The sequence below is a fragment of the Erpetoichthys calabaricus genome, chromosome 4, assembly GCF_900747795.2.
Source record: "Erpetoichthys calabaricus chromosome 4, fErpCal1.3, whole genome shotgun sequence".
Classification (NCBI taxonomy): domain Eukaryota; kingdom Metazoa; phylum Chordata; class Cladistia; order Polypteriformes; family Polypteridae; genus Erpetoichthys; species Erpetoichthys calabaricus.
In genome coordinates, this window is record NC_041397.2 from 259,911,429 (window position 1) to 259,929,937 (window position 18,509).

At 37.9% G+C, this 18,509-nt stretch overlaps 1 protein-coding gene across 3 annotated transcripts in view; it reads left to right on the plus strand.

The window, feature by feature from the left end:
- Positions 1-157: 157 nt before the first annotated feature.
- The window catches only part of setd4 (SET domain containing 4), a 58,859-nt gene continuing 40,507 nt past the window's right edge, over positions 158-18,509 (plus strand). The window contains exons 1-7 of one of the 3 annotated variants that reach the window (XM_028800696.2): positions 158-409; positions 6,098-6,181; positions 8,422-8,517; positions 10,085-10,122; positions 14,738-14,826; positions 15,333-15,762; positions 17,811-17,985. In XM_028800696.2, the coding sequence (XP_028656529.2) occupies positions 403-409; positions 6,098-6,181; positions 8,422-8,517; positions 10,085-10,122; positions 14,738-14,826; positions 15,333-15,762; positions 17,811-17,985 (919 nt within the window). In that variant the 5' untranslated portion in view covers positions 158-402. Of the gene's footprint in view, positions 410-6,097; positions 6,182-8,421; positions 8,518-10,084; positions 10,123-10,565; positions 11,224-14,737; positions 14,827-15,332; positions 15,763-17,810; positions 17,986-18,509 lie in introns of those variants that run through there. The other 2 variants (XM_051926284.1, XM_051926285.1) reach the window with 2 other exon arrangements.

Sequence of the window (18,509 nt, forward strand, 5' to 3'; positions counted from 1 at the left end):
TGTTCCATCATGCATATCCCTAACGCAAAGCCAAATAAATAAAAGTCGGCGCTCAAACACTCGGCGGCTGGGGCCCGACCAAGTAAACAATTTCTGCACGGGAAAGTCACATGATGGGGCGTTCCTTCGTAAACCCCACCCCCGAGTTGGATAAACCCACACAATTATAGAAGTCGAGCGTGTAATCCTACGTCATAGACTTGTATTTTTTTCTGGTAAGAAACTGTCCAATACATTATTACAGGGTAATTTGGGCCATACCACTTCGAATCGGATTTACTGTAAAGTTTCCAGAAAAAAGCGCTTCAAGAAGACATTGCTATGCTTTTGAATTTTATGAGGAGATTGTGGAACGTTTCTGGAACTGAAAAACTGAAAGAATCCTGACTTATAAAGCATGGCATGCGTGGTAAGTTAAGTCCGATGTTCGGGACGTTTATTTAAATGCACATAGATGCACCTCTATATCTATGTAATGTCAACTTCTCTAAAACGTGCTAACTGCCGAATCCCTGCTGTCCTCGCATGCATACAGTTCAGTCGACTCACGTTGATGACGTACAGGACAATGACCTGCCTCTTGTTTCAGAATTTCAGTTTTACTGCCGTCTTCTGTGTGGAGGATGTAATGGTCGCTGTACTATCCTCTGAGTAGGAGTAGCTAGTGCAGTACAGTGTATTGTAGTCCGCATACGTAAAAAATTGTAAATGAAATATACCACTTCGTTACTCCTGATGCATTATTTGTCTACGTTGTTGGTAGCTGCTGTCAAAATACAATACGTTTATGTTTTACCAATTTTAAAATGCAGTAGTATTATTACTAACACAAAGAATTATTTACATACAAGAACTACAGTAGCTAAACCATTAAGTAAAGGAGAGATTCAGAGTTTACCATTACAAACTGTCAAGAAAAGAGCCGAAGTTCATTCTTATTTTTATTGTCTTTGTGTTTTTACTAGTTTATCACGTCTAACATTTTAAAATTTAGACATACAATATGTATGTGATATTTACCAAGTAAAGAAAGCTATTTACTATATTTTCTATCAATTTATCATACCTTACACTTTATATAAAAAGAATTGCATTTAAATAGCCTGGGGTAGTTTTTGGTAATTCTTTAAAGTAATAAAATATATAATTTAAAAGTATTTTTGGAAAGGGGCAGAAATTAAATGGTGCATATTCTTCTGTACAGAAACCGCCACAAACCAATAAGCTCATTTTCATCTGTCTTTGTCATTCCATATTCAACAACAACAACAATAGCATTTATTTATATACCACATTTTCATAGATATGGCATAGCTCAAAGTGCATTACAAGATGAAGAAAGAAAAGGATACACTAAAATGTAGCCATGAGAAAGCCATGCTTAAGATAGGTAATTAAGTAATGTTTTTTAGTAATTTTTTAAAATACACTGTTTTAGCCTGGCAAATTTCTGTTGGTAAAGTATTCCAGATTTTAGGTGTATAACAGCAGAAGGCTGCCTCACCACTTCTTTTAAGTTTAACTCTTGGACTTATAAGCAGACACTGATTTGAAGATCTAAGGTTATGACTTAGTTCAGTTCTGTAATATTTTGATTGTCCCGCTATCAGTGTCGTCCAAATTTGAAAACCCATATTTTTGAATCTTCCAGGATTTGTTCTTACCATGTGCGAAATGCTGATAGGAATAAGCTGATTCAGAAATAAATGTATGCTTGGTTAGCATACATTGAATGAAAGTCCATATTTTCCTGTACATTATTTCCTGTAAATTAAAGTTGCTTCCAATTATAATGTATCTCCTACCTCACCTTGTGCCAGAATTTGTAAATCTAAATGATCTCTCCTATTCAAAGACATTTCCTACATTTATGTTTCGGAATCTGTAATTGAGAAATACAAAAGTTTCCAAAGAAAGGTACAAAATAGTGTCTAGATGATTCATTTAATTCATGTAATAAGATTTGGCTATACATCCATATTCATATAATTTGTCTTGGTACCAATAAGCAAAAACAAATCAAAATTGTTCTAACAATAGCACAGTTTTTTGTGTTTATTCACTGCTTCTCATTCTTGCTTTCATGTCCCAGTTTGGTAGCTGTCAGAGTGTATTTTGCACCATGTCCATATGTCTTTATATGTTTTCAGTCAAAGATATGGTGATTGCTGACTTTCCAGCTCCTCCACTTTCACCCAATCCTGAATTAAAATAAACTGGTTTAGAAAACAGATAAAGAAAGTGAATACACACACACAAAGGGAATGAAGTAAACTTCACACAGACAATGATGTGGGATTTAAACTCGGGATATATGGTTACGCTAACCACGCTGCTCTAGATGCTGCTATCTATATCCAAATTGCAGCCTGTCCAGTATGTCTTTATTTTTGCATTTCCATTCTGTACATCCAACACGCATTTGCCAAATTCATTTTTTTGTCAAATTTTATGCACCCATAGAATTGTGTTTCTTATAAATAAGAGCATAAACCATTTGTTTATCTTGTGGATTGTTTTTTCCAGTGCTGGCTTGTGTTGAGCCAGAACCTTTCTCAGTTTTTTTTTTTTTTTTGGAGAAGCAACTTCCTGTGACCCTGAAATGGAGAAAACAGGTTTGTAGAATTGAATGATACAATAATATTGTAAAACCTCCATTTCTGGGAATTCAGCTGGGAACCCAATGTTGTGATCTGCAGTACTCTTTCTTCTTGCAAAAACCTCCACTGCTTGTAAAAGTTAGACAGCATAAGTACATCATAATCCACCCATCCATAAGTGAACCCACTTAATCCAGCTCAATGTCACTAGTGGTCTGTGCTTTAGATTAGGTACCAGTCCATTACAGGGCACACTTACACACACACACACACAAACCTGCACTGACTCACATTTCAGTCACATATGAAAGGAAAACCCATGTAGCCACGTGGAGAATGTGCAAACTCTATGCTGACAGTGACTGGGCCAAGAGTCCACATTACTAACCACTATTAATGTGCTATTACATATTGTGACAGAAAATTTTATTTTATTAACAAGAGGTGTCCTACTGATGATCTGGAACACAAGATATCAAAAGTGATTTTTTTTTGGTTCCTTTCTAAGTGAAAATGTGACTTTTCACTGTAAGATTAGACAAATGACTCTGTGGATTTATTGTAAACTAGCAAAATACCTGCACTTTGCAGCAGTGAAGTACTGTCTTAAAATTTTTATTAAGAAGAAAAGTAAACCTTTTTAAACAGAGGGAAAATATACCAATAAAGATTTGTTAAAGATCTGTTTGTATACCACATTGTCAGTTCGGCCCTCCGGTTGTAATATGACCAAGCTGTGAGCTGAGCTTACTCTTGAGCATGCAACGTACAGTTGGCCATGTGAAAAGCAATCTTACCTCAAATCAATGCCAACCTTTTGTAGGGTCTGTCCCTGAGACTTATTAATTGTCATTGCGAAGCAGAGACTTACTGGAAATTGGAGACGTTTGAATTGAAATGGGAGATCAGAGGGTATAACGGGGATGCGAGGAATAACAACTCTCTCCCCTGAGCCACTGCCAGTAAAAATAGTTGCCTCAATTAGGTTCTTTTGCAGACACGTGACCTGAAGTCTCGTGCCGTTACAAAGTTTCGGTGACTGTAAGTTTCTCAGTAACATTATTGGTGCCCCAACCTTCAAAATTAGATTATGCTCAGGAGTGCCTGGAGGATTCAGAGTGTGGAGAAACTCTACCGGATAATGCACCGTGTCTTCCACTTCTACAACTGAACCCACAGACTGATATGTTTTCAGTTGTGAAGATAGTTTTTTAAGTAAAATGTGGTTTATTGTCGTAGTCATGTTATTTCTTGGTGTCAGGATAGCTCTCTCCCTCAACCATGACATCGTTTTCGTGGAGATTTCGTAGATTGGGGTAAACATTTTGAAGAAGGCTTTGTAAGAGGCATTGGCGGTTGTCCAAAGGTGTAAAATATTTGGCCATTTCAATACACTTGAAAGCGACAACCGAACAGTTCAGCAGCAGCCATCAACTCATATGCAGAACCATAAGTGAAGGGCTTAAGCATTTCACTCTTATAGTGCTCCTGTGTAGTATAATTATCTCCTGTACCGTCATCAGTCCACACCTTGAACCTGTCCCAGTCATTCAATACATAAGACACAATGTTCTTCCGGATATCAAGAGTGAGCCTGATATGGCTGTGCAATATGTAACACAGAGAATGGAAAAGACAGGCGCCATCTCCGGGCATGGAAACCACTTGGTAAGTGACAGTTCTTTGATTGATGGTGATCACCTTGATAGACATGTTAATGGGGGTACGGTTGGAACGATAAAGGAAATGGGTACCTGAACAATGTAAACTAAATCTAAAATACCTACACCATAACTATAATCGTAATAAACGAACAATAAAACAGCGGAGAAGCCATGGATTAAATAAAAAGGCTGCAGTTATCAGCAGGGAGACGTGAATACCGTTGCGAAGCAAGGAAGGGAATGAAGAGACCGGAGCGACAGATGGCCTTATATAGGCAGGCAGCCAACTACGTGGGAGGCGTGGGGATGGGGGACCCAACGCCACCTCACAAGGCGACCGAGCTACAGGCTATGGACATATATATGTACATAAGTAGGATTCAGTTAGCGTTGGGAATCCGCGTACCAAATTTCTTGAAGATGAGCCCATAAGTAACAAAGACTGTTGGAAAGTTCAATATGGCGGCCGATAGTGGTGTCCTACCACCGAAATAAGTATGTACATCAGTTTTGGTTAGCGCAGGGAAGTTGCCTACCAAATTTCGTGAAGATGGGGCCATAAATAAGAAAGTTTAACATGGCGGATGTTGTCGACCGCTATGACCGTTACGCGCAGAATTTCGGCCAACAGTGGCGTCATACCACCGAAATAAGTACATACATCAGTTTCGGTTAGCGCAGGGAAGCTGCCTACCAAATTTTGTGAAGATGTGGCCATAAATAAGAAAGTTTAACATGCCGGACGTTGTCGACCATTTATGACCGTTACGCGTAGAATTTCGAAATGAAACCTACTTAACTTTTGTAAGTAAGCTGTAAGGAATGAGCCTGCCAAATTTCAGCCTTCTACCTACATGGGAAGTTGGAGAATTAGTGATGAGTGAGTCAGTGAGGGCTTTGCCTTTTATTAGTATAGATTCTGATATACTGTCTGATTTCAGTGATTATATCTGCACTGTCAGTATCAATATCAGGCCCTTGTGGCAGGCATCATTGCCTTTTTTTTCTATCTTTTGAAAGTGGCATGACTTAAATTTAGAATGCTAGAGGTGAGCCCCTAATTGTGGTCATGAGAACCAAAATCTGTGACTTGAATTTACAGCTTCACTGGCCTCAGTCGCTCAGTTTCTGGGAATCTCCTTAACTTGACTTAATTGAATTGGCACCTTTCACAGACTGATCGTAGATTTTTTGACAAGAGCAAACAGCTGAATCCAGCTCAGACATCCATTTTCAAACTATCATCTGTTGCAGAGATTTAAAGGTGGAAGTCTCACATGCATTATATGGTGACTTACTTCTACGTATCCTTCCATTCATATTTCTAATCAATATAAAGCTTGTTCAATTCACTGTTTGCTGGTCGTAGACTCCATCTTGGCAGCATTGAGCACAATGCAGAAACCAACTTTGGGTTAGATACTGGTCCAACTCAGGGACCACTCACACACAGGTTACCCAGACAAAATAAAAAAATAACAAACATCTGGTGCAATGCAGGAAACAAGACTATACTGGGCACCAGTCTATTTTCGGCAAACATATTTACACACACTCAGGCTGGGCCAATTTAAAGTCACTGATAAAACTAAGATGCATAGGTTTGGGTTATGTTAGGAGACTTCATACAGACACAGGATGAAAATGTGAACTCCACACAGTTAGTAAGCTTTGCGGGTTTCAAACTTTTCTGGAGCTCTGAGTCCGCAGCATTACTACATATTGTACTACAAGTAATTAAAAAGTGAAAAGGTGCAGAAATCTTAACATGTCCTGTAAAGGAGTTTATGGAAGAATGATGTAAAATGTGTTTTATTTTTTTGATTTCTTTAGAACTTCCAAGAATGAAAAAAAACCTGGGGAGGACTGGCAGGAAAAGGAAGAAGAAAGACAAACAGACACATGTAGGCACAGGAGGTAAGCTTCTGCAGAAAAGTGCTTTGATGAGTTGATGCACCCAAAGTGTGACCATTACATACTGTCATTGTTGTATGTAGTGTGCTATGATATGAAAACACATTTTTTTTCATTTCTACAAAGTCATGCTTTTTCTGTCCTTTCTTTTTTGGGGACTTATTTTGTATTAAACCAAATCCACCTAATCCAGGAATAAGATTTTGGGGTTCTGCAGCCACTCTGAAGCTAACTAATCCATACCATACTGACACACTTGACTATTTAGAATTATTGATTAACCAGGCACATACAGTACATGTTTTGCATTTGGGAGGAAAACACATGCGGACATGGAGAGAATGGGTAACTGCACAGCTAGGAGGAGGAGGAAGAGGTTTGGAGCATGCGTTGATTACAGTGCATTGCTGCTCTCACCACACTATGAAACCACCTGGATTGGAGTTCCCAGGCGAATATCAGAACTCAGGACTCTGGAGGTGTTCACTGTACCACTGTTTTGCCACTTGAAAATAATAAGTAATCATTTACTGTATCACAAAATGGATGTTGGGAGTTTTGTTTGTCAATGTCAAAAACTTGAGTGCTTGGTTAATCGGTGATCCTACATTGGTCTTGTCTAATTGAGTTAATGTTCCTGTGGTGAACTGGCAGCCAGTGCTGCCAGGATGTGATATGAGTCCCCATGAAAGGGACCTTTCATACCTAAGTGTTTTAGCAGTAGACCAGAATGCTCCTAAACCACTTGTAAAGTTATTTGCCATTATTCTCAATGACACTGTTCACGTCTAAGCATTTTCACAATGAGTGGTTTAGAAAACCCCTGCTGCAGTTTGAGTGGTTCTCCCAAAATGCTTGCTCCATTAAAATAAATGGTAATGCTAGCAAAAAGCTGGATAAATAAAAAACAAAAACAAAGGGTGTTTTTGCAGTGTTTTACAGGAGGTCACTGTCTCTTCCTGGATGTGCAAAAAGTGAAGCAGCTCATTGAAACTAGAAGAAAATGGTAATGTTGACGGAGCAAGAGGGTGCACGATGTTGCACCGACCACAGAAGGAAATATCTTTGTGAAATAAAGCAATCATTTTTCTCAGTTGTAGGAATACACTTTTGTAAATATGCAATAGTATCTTTATGATATCACTGTACCTGAGTGCTTCTTGACATCCGTGTGTAATCCTGGAATTTTTCAGGAAACTGTCTTGAGTTCTTCATAGTGGATACAGAATTGTCCTTGAGACACTCTTTGTGGCAGAATAGGGTGAACCCAATATCTATGCACAAAACACTGATGACACCTCTTCTGCAGTACTGCAATCACCAGAGTTAACAGCACTTAAGTCATTGAAGTCATTCGGACACAACAATCTCACAACCATAGAACACCTCACAACCCCACAACATGGTGACAGGAAATGTCAAATATGTTTTTTCTGCAAAACACTTCTTTGAAAACTCTTGAAAATCACCTGGAAAACACTTGTAAAATGTTATTAAAATGTTTGAAAAATGCCAAACAAACAATGGCAATTTACAGTGATGACCCAAATAGGTTAAACAGGTTCAAGAAGTGGATGGTTAGATAGATAAGTGGATTGAATTTTTCTAGTGTGACTTTTAAGATGGTCTTTGTATACTGGTGCAGCAAGTTATGTTGGTAATTTATGCAGTACAGACCCCTGATTTGGTTTAATTTTACATGTTCTTTCAGTTTTTCAAAGGGTTTTCTCTAAGGAACCACTTGCCATTCTGTGACATGACATTATCCAGGCCAGGATTTGTATATCCTTTTATGCTCAGAGATGGGAAAAGTTCTAGCACCTGAAAGTAGGTTTAGAAAATGCATGGCTACAATAGACATTATATTTGTACAAGTCCACTTAGAAATATGGACTGGTCTGATGGTAGAGAGGAAATCATGGAGATGTCACAAACGTTTGTGCCTAGCAAATGTATGTCTGATTTCCCTCTTTTTGGAAAAAAAAATTCCATTGTTATTTTTCCAATATTTTCCCCTATTATTCTTTTCCTTTTTGCTAAACCTTTCCTACTCACTGATATTTAACTCTTCTCTCATATGTGTTGAGACACCTGATTACTGTTCGAATGAGCAGCAGCTGAGTTAACATCCAATCATCTTCCAACAGGGCACAAACTATAACTACAGACCTCTGCAGAAGAAGCAGAAGTGTTGTGTGCCATCACATTCTTTAACAAAAATGTTGTATTTCTTTATTCTTTAGTTAACCTGAGTTATAGACTAGAATATGTTCAGCTGCGAAGATGGTTGAAATTGAGGGGATTCACATCTTGTCATCTTTTGCCAGCCAGCTTTCCAGGTAAAAGATTAAAACCTAAAGTTTTTTTTTTTTTTTGCATGACAGTTTGAGTTTGACTTTATCAATCCATCTGTTCTCAAGTGTGCTTAGTCTACTTCTATGTCCCAAAGGGCCAGAGGATATACTGACCTCACCTTGCGTCAAGACTATCCTTTTGCAGGATGCATTCTGTATCATTGCCTCATCCCTGTGTTTATTTTGTTTGGTATGTTTTTTTGTATTTTTTCCAGTCCCTTTCTTTATATTGTTTCATGTTTTGCTTTCCCCTTCCCCTTACTCTAAATTGTGTTTAGAATCTGTAGGAACAGGGTCTCTTCTCAAAGTAGGTCTCTAAGGTAGAGCGGTCTATTGGGCCCAGATTACAGTATCTGAGAGATTTCTAAAAAAACATCTGCATGACACTAACTCAGCAGCTAACTAACTAACTGTGGCATTAGTTTGCTTGTTGCTCATTGTGTTATGAATGTGTTTATTTTTAACATTTGTTCACACTTTAATGCTTAATCTATACATGTACATTTTTACCATTAGGGGACGCCTTGGAGTCCCAAACACAAGACACAACTGAACACACACAAGTTCCAGTTTGAAATGGGCTTATTTAATTAAACATTGCGCCTTTGTTCAGGCTACTTGTTATAAATACAAAACAAATGTATCTCTTTTCCTTCTCCTTCCAACATTCCTCACTAGATGAGTGTCACCCTACTCTTCTCTTGACTCTAACTCCCTGAATGAGGTAGGCAGCCTCTTTTATCCTGAGCCCAGGAGCACTTCCAGTTTGAGGACGTTGCCCGAATTAGGCACCTCTGGTTCAAGTGGAAGACTCTTAAATTAGGGGCAGGTCTCCCTAACCTAGAAGGGTGGCCCAGTTGGACTACAGATCCCAGTATGATCTGTGGACATGCACATGGGTGCACTGGTCCAGAAGTTTTGTGTTTTTATCAATGTGCCCAGGCCGCATGGTGTGTAACTCTTTAGCACTGCTGCCACATAACTCCAGAGTGTTGGGGTCCAATCCCAGCCAGTGGCTGTTGCTGAGGAGTTTTCATGTTTTTACCATGCCAGTAGTCCTCAGCATATCCCCAAGGCATGCATGTTAGGTTAATTTACTGTACGTTTTTGTGTGGGAATGTGCTGTGTTTTGGCCTGGTGTTTCATCCAGAGTTTATTAGTGCCTTATTGGTTCTGGCCCCCGCAGTTCTGAACTGGATTAAGTGGATGTTGGATTGTTGTTGTGAACTTCTCTGCTGAAACTTTGGAAGTCAGTACTGCTACAGCAAAATAAAACTTTTCATCACAAGGAAAACTTAGTGATTAAATTAAATTAAATCCTTTTACTCCTAGAATCTAATTATACAACCGTAAATGAAAGACCTTGCAATCCCATACTTTGTATGATACTTTGTATCACTGTGTGAAAATTGTCACTTGGTAAAGAAGGTGACCTTTTGAATATCCATCAACATTCTACAGTCTTGAACAAAATATTGGAAAATTCATACAAACATTGGACAATAAGTCAAAATGATTTATCATGTATTAAATATATTTTTCTGTATTTTAGATACTGGAAGAGGTTTGATGACCACAAAGGAATTGCAGGTAATACATGTTTAAGCGAAATAAACACATTTGTGGCTAGGAAAAGTATTTTCATTTTGATGCAATAAAGAATTGTAGGGTACTTAATTTTGAGGTTTTACCAATGATTAATAGAACACATTGAATTTTGTCAATCTTTCCAGATTAATTTAGGAAAAATAAGCAGAAAATGTCTGAATCCATAAATATTCTCAAGCCTGTTGTTCCCAAAAGTGTCGTGGAACAAGGAACATTTTACCAATTTCTAAGCTACGGGCAGGAAATGTTTGGATACATCTGCTCACAAAGATTTTTCCATTATTTTTATTATTTTCTACATTTTAGAATAATACAAATGCTAAAACTATAAAAGAACACATATGAAAATATGCAGTGATATAAAAGTGTGGTGGACAGTTTGTGTACTTGCAGTGTCTCAAGCATCTTTATGAGACAGACACCTTGGATGATTTTCTAACAGTCTTAAGGAGTTTCAACATATGCTGAATACTTATTAGCTGCTTTTCCTTCACTATCCTGTCAAAGTCATCCCAAACCAGGTCACCTAAAACAGCACTCCATCATTCTTCTGCTCTTACACGACCTTGAGGTATGTTTTGTTGCGTTGTCCAGATGAAAAACAAATGATGATAACACTAATTGCAAATCAGATGAGATGGTGTGTTGCTGCAGACTGCTCTGGTAATCATGCTGGTTAAGTATGCCTTCAGTTCTAAATAAATCACCCCCCAGAGCCTCACACCATTCCCCCCCCACGTGCCTATAGGAGCTACCCATACTGACATCATCTGTTTACTTTACCTGCATCACACAGAGACATGGCAGATGTAACCAAAAGTCTAATACTTGGACTCCTCAAACCAAAAGGCAGATTTCCACTGGTCTGATGTCCACCACTTGTGTTTCTTGACCCAAGCAAGTCATTTCTTATTTGGCTCTTCAGTAGTTATTTCCGTGGACCGGCTCTAACATGTAGGCTGGTGTTACTTGTGCTCCTCAGCAGTCACTCTTAGACTGCATTTCCTTTGACAATCCATAGGAGAGTCAGTTTCATCACAGTGCTTGATGTATTTTATGACTGCACTTCAAGGAACTTTTCAGGTAAATTTTCCAGATTTACTAACCTTTAATTTTTTTTACTGAAAGGTACCAAGTTGAGATGTTGTTGCCATATTATAAATTACTACCACCAGAAAGAATGACCTTCCAGCAAATAAGGTTATTTATACTCACACAGCCAAATTATTCTACAGTTATTTGGTTTAACTGCATTGGGGAAATAAATTCCACAAAGTGGGGCAATGGTATCTAAAAAAAAGTAATTTTTTAATTAAACATATTGATTTTTGAATAAGGTCCATACATATTCATCAAGGTCACTATTAATATTATCAAACAAATTGAAGGTATTTAAAATAGATCAAAAATTAGATCAAAACTTAAATGGTCGTTTATAACAAAAAAACAAATTCAGAAGACAAAGTCAAACACAGTCACACTCCTGAAGACCTAGGTGAACTGGCTGTTCACCCCATCCTGGGCATTTTGCTGTAGAAGTGTTCAAAGTTTTCACTTGTATTGGTATATTTAGGTTACAACACTAACATTTTCTTGTATCTGGTTAGAACAGGCTAGGTTTAGCAGTATGGACCAGGAGGTAAGGAAAGACAAATTCAGGGACAAAATTCAAATGATGTCAAAGTTAAACATAAACCAATCCAAAAAACATTAACCAAAACAAGAAAACAAAGAGACAGTAAATATCCTGGACCAAGGAATCTTTTCAAACACTATCTACCACCATAAACGTTTGTTTAGAGTAGCCAGAATCTTTGACAACCAAGAAGTGCGTGAAGTTGGCCTCTATACCAACACAACAGTGAAGTCATATCCTACGAGTCCCGATTAGTAAGAAGCACAAACATAAACAAACATCTAGCTCAAAATGGCTATGCACCTGTTTCTAAGAGTATGTGAAAAAGATTTTATTTAAAAGGATCAGGTGATTAAACAATGTTGAAAATAATACAAGCAGGGGTCAATACCAAAAAGATTAACAAGTCTTTTGCTAAGCCAGAAACATAGGACAAGAACCAGGAAACAACTGAATGAAAAGAAAGTCAGAACACTGATATAAGACAAATAAATGAGAATGGAATGGACCAAAATGTGTAGGTTGTACTTGTGAGACTATGCATTGAGCACTCCAGTGGAATTCTGGGAGCATTGCCTTGGCAATAGCTGACACTCCTAGCACAATTAAGTGATACTGCAGGAATATGATTCAAGTCAGATGAAGAAAAAGTGATATTTAAAATCTGATTCCCAGTGTGTGAAAGCCCCAGTTTAGCTACACAGATCACCAAAAAACACTAAGGAAAAGGCACAAAAAAATCATAACAACATCTAGATGCAACACATTCTTAAGAAAAAAAAAATGACTCCATACCACAAAACTAATTAAAGGAATTTATTCCATATATTTTAAAACATCTGAAAAGAATAAAACAACACCACAATATGTGCAAGAACCAAATTAACAAAATATTGAAACCTATCTGGATTTGAGTTTTAAAGTTTCCACAGGCTGTAATAGCCTCTTGGCCTCGAAGATAAATTACTGTCAGGCAAAGTTAAAGCAATGATGACGCAGAAAGGGTGTGTTACATGTGGGATTAAAGGATTACATTTGACAGGCGTAAACTCTGTAGGATGATTTTAGGTGGATTTATGAGAGGTTAGCACAGTGAAAAGAAAATGGTTGGATAGGAGAAATAGACAAAGTTTAAAAGGACATCAAGGGAAATAAGAATGGGACAGGGAGTAGATAGATAGATAGATAGATAGATACTTTATTAATCCCAGGGGGAAATTCACAAGCAGTATGTAGCAGAATAGAAGTAAAAATAGTTATTGCTGCCAAGAAAGTCAGACTGAATACTTAATTAGCATTGTTTAATGGATTTCCTGCATTTGTAACAGCAGGAAAGTTCATTTAGGAGCATGGTGGTCCGGCAATAGCCCGATAGCGATAAATAAGTAAATATTCCTTTGTCACTCAGGGGTAAAGTGGTGTAAAATGTAGATTAAAAGTGGAATTACTGGAATTAAATTAATGTTTATTATAGCGGATTAACAAAAATTGTATTAATTTTTTCAATGGCATGCAGATAAAAACTTAAGCAAGGGTACACTCTGTATCTGCCCATGAATGTTTTCCTACCAAACAGGTCTATCCTTCTGGAATGGTTTATTCCAAGGGGGTTCATACACCCCTGGAATACCCAAGGGTCCTCAAAGGACCATGAGAAAATGAGTTGGGACTCATTAATAGCCTGGAGCGAGAGAGGGGTGATCAGTGCTCTGCAAAAGGCATGGGGAGAGAGAGTGACTGTAATCTCTGTGGAGAAGTAGGAAAAGAAATGTTTAGCATCAATTAGAAGATTGGATGGATATCTTGTATTTTTTGTTTTAGAGGTGTTCCCTCTGACCCTACTAGTGGGGAGGTTCCCACAGGAGTTCAGAGGTTGGGGAACATCATTATTTTAATAAAACAACAAATACTGCCATATTAAGGAAGAGCTAAACTGACAATTTTGTATATTGTTGCTAGAAACTACAATGCCTTTGAATGCATGACAATATCTTGGTTCAGCAATAACATGCTCATGCTCTAACGTAAACTGATAACAAAGAGTTTTATGTAAGTCAACAGTAAGTATGTTAAAATTGTGTAAATACATAAAGGAGCAAATTAAATATCACTTTGTAGCCTATGTGACCCACAATGTAAACAGGTAGGTGGTCTGTGAACCACACCTTGAAAACAACTGTACTATGCTAGAGGCCTGTCTTTTAGGTTTGCACGTATGTACTGCAATTTTTGCCCATTCTACACTATTCCTACTGTTCACGACCACATACTTGGCTGAAGAACTAGCCAGTTTCCCTTCCCGTTTGTACGCGCCGATGATTTCTGCATGTGTTCAGTCTCTCCCTGTGCATTCCCTGTGCAGCGAGCAAGCGAGAGAGAGCGCGCGAGAGAGAGAGAGCGTGTGAGCGTGTGAGAGAGTGAGAGAGAGCGTGAGCGAATGAGCGAGAGAGAGAGAGAGCGCGAGCGAGCGTATATATATATATATATATATATATATATATATATATATATATATATATATATATTTACATATAGTTCGTACGGTCCGGAAAGGATTAATTGTATTTACATACAACCCTATGGGGGAAATTACTTTGGGTCACAACCAAATCGTGTTATGACCAGAGTTTTGGAACGAATTATGGTCGTGACCCAAGGTTCCACTGTATGTAAAAATAATTGCTTTTAGTTACCGTAATATATTGGCCTTTTGTGCCTTTCAATAAAGAGTTAATCAAAAAAACAGTCTGGGTTACCATGTTCAGATTTCAATAAAGGCAGTTTATAGCATGGTTAAGAAAGGAATGGATATAAACTTGGAAGCACAGTATTTTGTGAGGTCCAGAACTCAAAATGTTTATACGATTTTGGTGAGGCCCCAGTAAAGGCACCTTGATATAATTTTGTGTTTTTAATTTTAAAGAAAAATGTTTAAAAATGTTGTGTGGTCTTTCCTTGCAGGCTGGTGACCTCATTATCTCTTTACCAGAGAGCTGCCTACTAACAACTTCAACAGTGCTTAAGAGTTACATGGGTGACTATATTAAAAGGTAAAATCACTTTCCTGCTCAGTGATGATGTTTTTGATGTCATTTATAACACAGTAAAACATAATTTTTTGTTACAATTTTAAACAACCCTTTCGCGCATCCATCCATCTTCTAGCATCCATAGCTAGTTCAGGGTCTTGGGGGGGGAAAGGTGCTTATACCAGGAGGGACCAACCATTACTTTAGCACTACACCTCCCACGACCATTGTTAAACTTTGTGAGTTAGTGCAACTTCTGATGGAATGCGGTCCCATCCACAATGGTTCCTGCCCTATGTCTGCGGAACCCCTCCAGTATGAGAAAAAAAAAACTGTAAAATAGATAGACGGATTAAATGTATCATCAGATGTCATAATAGTAACCCATATCTTGCTACATGACACTGCTTTTTTCATCTCCACTGTTACCAGGCAAATTAATGCCAAAATACTTCAACCACCTTCTTACTAATAATTTGTAGCAGCATACTTTTAATGTGCCACTTTTTATGTTCTTTCCCTGGTAGATGGAAGCCTCCTGTATCACCCTTATTGGCCCTCTGTGTGTTTTTAATTGCTGAACTTCACTTTGGGACACAGTCTGACTGGAAGCCCTACATAGATAGTCTCCCAAAGACATTTGATTGCGCGGCTTATTTACCAGCCAACATTACAGACCTGCTTCCTGAACCTCTGCGTGGAAAAGCAAAGGATCAGAGAGTTGTTGTTGAGGAGCTTTACCTCTCATCCCGAAAGTTCTTTCACTCTCTACAACCTTTATTTACTGAAAAAATTGATGATATCTTCACTCTTGATGCCCTGAGGTGGGCCTGGTCTAGTGTTAATACCCGCACTGTGTACATGAAAAATACCCAAAGCAAGTTTCTTTCTAGAGATGTGGATGTATATGCCTTAGCTCCCTATTTGGACTTGTTGAATCATAGTTCAACAACTCAGGTGAGAATGTTTGGTTTTTTTGTTTGTTTTTTTTTTCACATTAATCCTTGAATTCCCAACTGTATGAAACTGGTAATGTTGTATTGTGAAAGATGTCACATTTTTTATTCAAGAAGAGGACTTAAAATACCATTTTCTCTTTTACTTGATTTACAGAGAAAGTACATTTTGTTCATCACAGCGGTTAAAAAATTATCTCCCTCGCTATCTTGTTGAAATTTTGTAATTTGAGATATACAGCAGTGTAACAGCTCAGTTGGTTATGCAAGAGAGCTAAACCCTGTGGGCATGTGCATCCTATCAATGGGTGTACTTTAGTTTAGCCCTATCAAAATAGAGACGTGTAGGCCATAAGGAGAAGTAGAACTGGAAATGTCCTGTGTTAGGTTATGACTTGGTAGTATTTCCAAATCTTACTCTAGCTCATGACAAAGATTGTTCATTATATCTGTAATTAAACTGAAGTTGAAACAAACAACTACTTTATTTGTATACGCACTTCACATAATTACATGGTGTGTAGTACTATAGGAAAATGATTGCTGTGATGTTTTATGGTTAAGGAAAATTGCATTGCTGAAGATGGTGTCCAGGAGGCTAGAAAAGAAAGGTACAAATGCAGATATAATAGCTGTAATTTTATTTTCTCTAATTAGATCATTCTCTAGGCTCTTTACAGATAATTCTTTTTCTCTTTTTAATTTTAAACAAATGAACAGAGTTGGGCTGCACAGTGGGGCAGTGGTAATGCAGATGCCTTCCAGGATGGAGACCAGGGTTCACGTCCTGGGTGTTCCCTGCATGGAGTTTGCATGTTCTACCTTTGTCCGCATGAGCTTTCCTCTCACAGACCAAAGACATGCAAGTTAGGTGAGCTTGCATTACTAAATCGGCAGAAGTGAATGTCTGTGTTCACCCTGTGATGGACTAGTGCCTTGTTCAGGTGTTGTTTCCACAGATAGGCTCCAGCTGCCCCTGGGCCTACCCTGGATAAGCACATTTAGAATATGGATGGATGAACAGAGTTGTTAGTAGGGATTGTACTGGTAGCCATGCAATTTACAGGTGAAGAATTGTGAATGTAGCATGACACACCAGTGCATCTGTAGCTTTTAGAAAAGTGGTCTGTGGTTTAAATAACTGGTCTGCAGCTTAATTTTAATACACACGGTCAGCATGTAATCCCTTTCTGTATCTGTATCTTTGTGCAACATATATGTTTTTACTCTCAGGTGGACTAATGTCATCCCTGCACCGTGCTAAGAGGACCCGTAGGGATCATTTAAATATATGTTGACTGAGTACTGATTACCTTCCTATATGTTTTAACAGTGTAAAAGGTGTACACCCTGGTGCAGCCTAGTTAGTGAGCTTTTGATGAATATATTACTTAAATGAACTCAGTTGATTTTCCCTTAAACATTGCTGATTACAAGATCCTGTTAAAGCTGGAAAAGGTTTGAGATGATTTATACTGAATTTGTATTGATGTAACATTTACAGTACATCAACAGAAGGTGAAATTCCAGCAAAAGGGTGTATAGTTTTGGTACTTGGTGTGTCTGATTTTGTTTGCTATATAGACCTCCTTTGGAAGTCAGAACTACTGTGTAACTTTTACAACATATTTTTGCTTTAATTCTACATGCAAATGGATAAAAAACAATAACGAGTCTACTTTGTCCTGTCAGGACACTTATCCATTATCAAATATGCTTAATCCAGTTGAGAGTCATGGAGTTTGAAGCCTATGTCAGCAGTTTCCGAAGGAAGCAAACATCACAGGGCAAATTCCTGCATACTCTCACTCACGAAGGGTTAAATTAGAATTACAAGTCAAGATAAAGACATAGGTCTTTGGAATAGTGGAGTAAAATGTAAGCGTACAGAAAAAAAACTCACACAGACATGGGAAAGAAGTGCAAACTACTTCCTGTGCCCAGGTTGGATGTTCAAACCAAGGACCATTAACTGTGTGCTGCAGCACTGTGCAGTCTGTGGCACATAAGAAAAATTATAAAAAAAAAAAACTTTTTTCATTCTTGCAGGTAACTGCTGCATTCAATTTAAATACCAGATGTTATGAGATCAAAGCAGAATCAAGATGGCAAAGATATGAACAAGTATTTATATGTTATGGACCTCATGACAGCCAGCGACTGCTTCTGGAGTATGGCTTTGTTCTGAAGAGAAACCCTCACAGTGTTGTATATGTAACTGAAGGTGAGTAGAAGGCCTTTTTCTCTCTTGAATGGCCATCACCATGTGTTTTTTGACAAATTAAGAGTGGCTGTATTTTTCTCCTAAGGACATCCATTTTGTTTTACCTCTGCAGCACAACTGGGCTTATGTTATTCTGTTCAGGGCCAGTTCTTGCCTTTTGTCCATTGCTGCTGGGACAGACTTCAGCTTCCTAATCGGTGGGTTATATACTGTAGCAATTTTAGAAAAGGATGCCACTAGACCTATGGTGGTAGATGGTTTACTAGCTCAATGCAGTGACATTTCCCTTATTCTTATAAAATCTTATTTACTGGTAGTATTTTTTTTTCTTGGATGGTAACATCTTAAGAATGAATCAGAGTGGAGGCATACAGAATAAAGAATAAACGTGTAACAAACATTATAACACTAAACTACACATATGTGTCAGTGATTGTACACTTTATATCCTTAGCTAGATTTACAGTTTTTTTGGAACAACTGCCTCAGAGAGTAAAAGTAATATAAATGAGTTATAGTAAAGA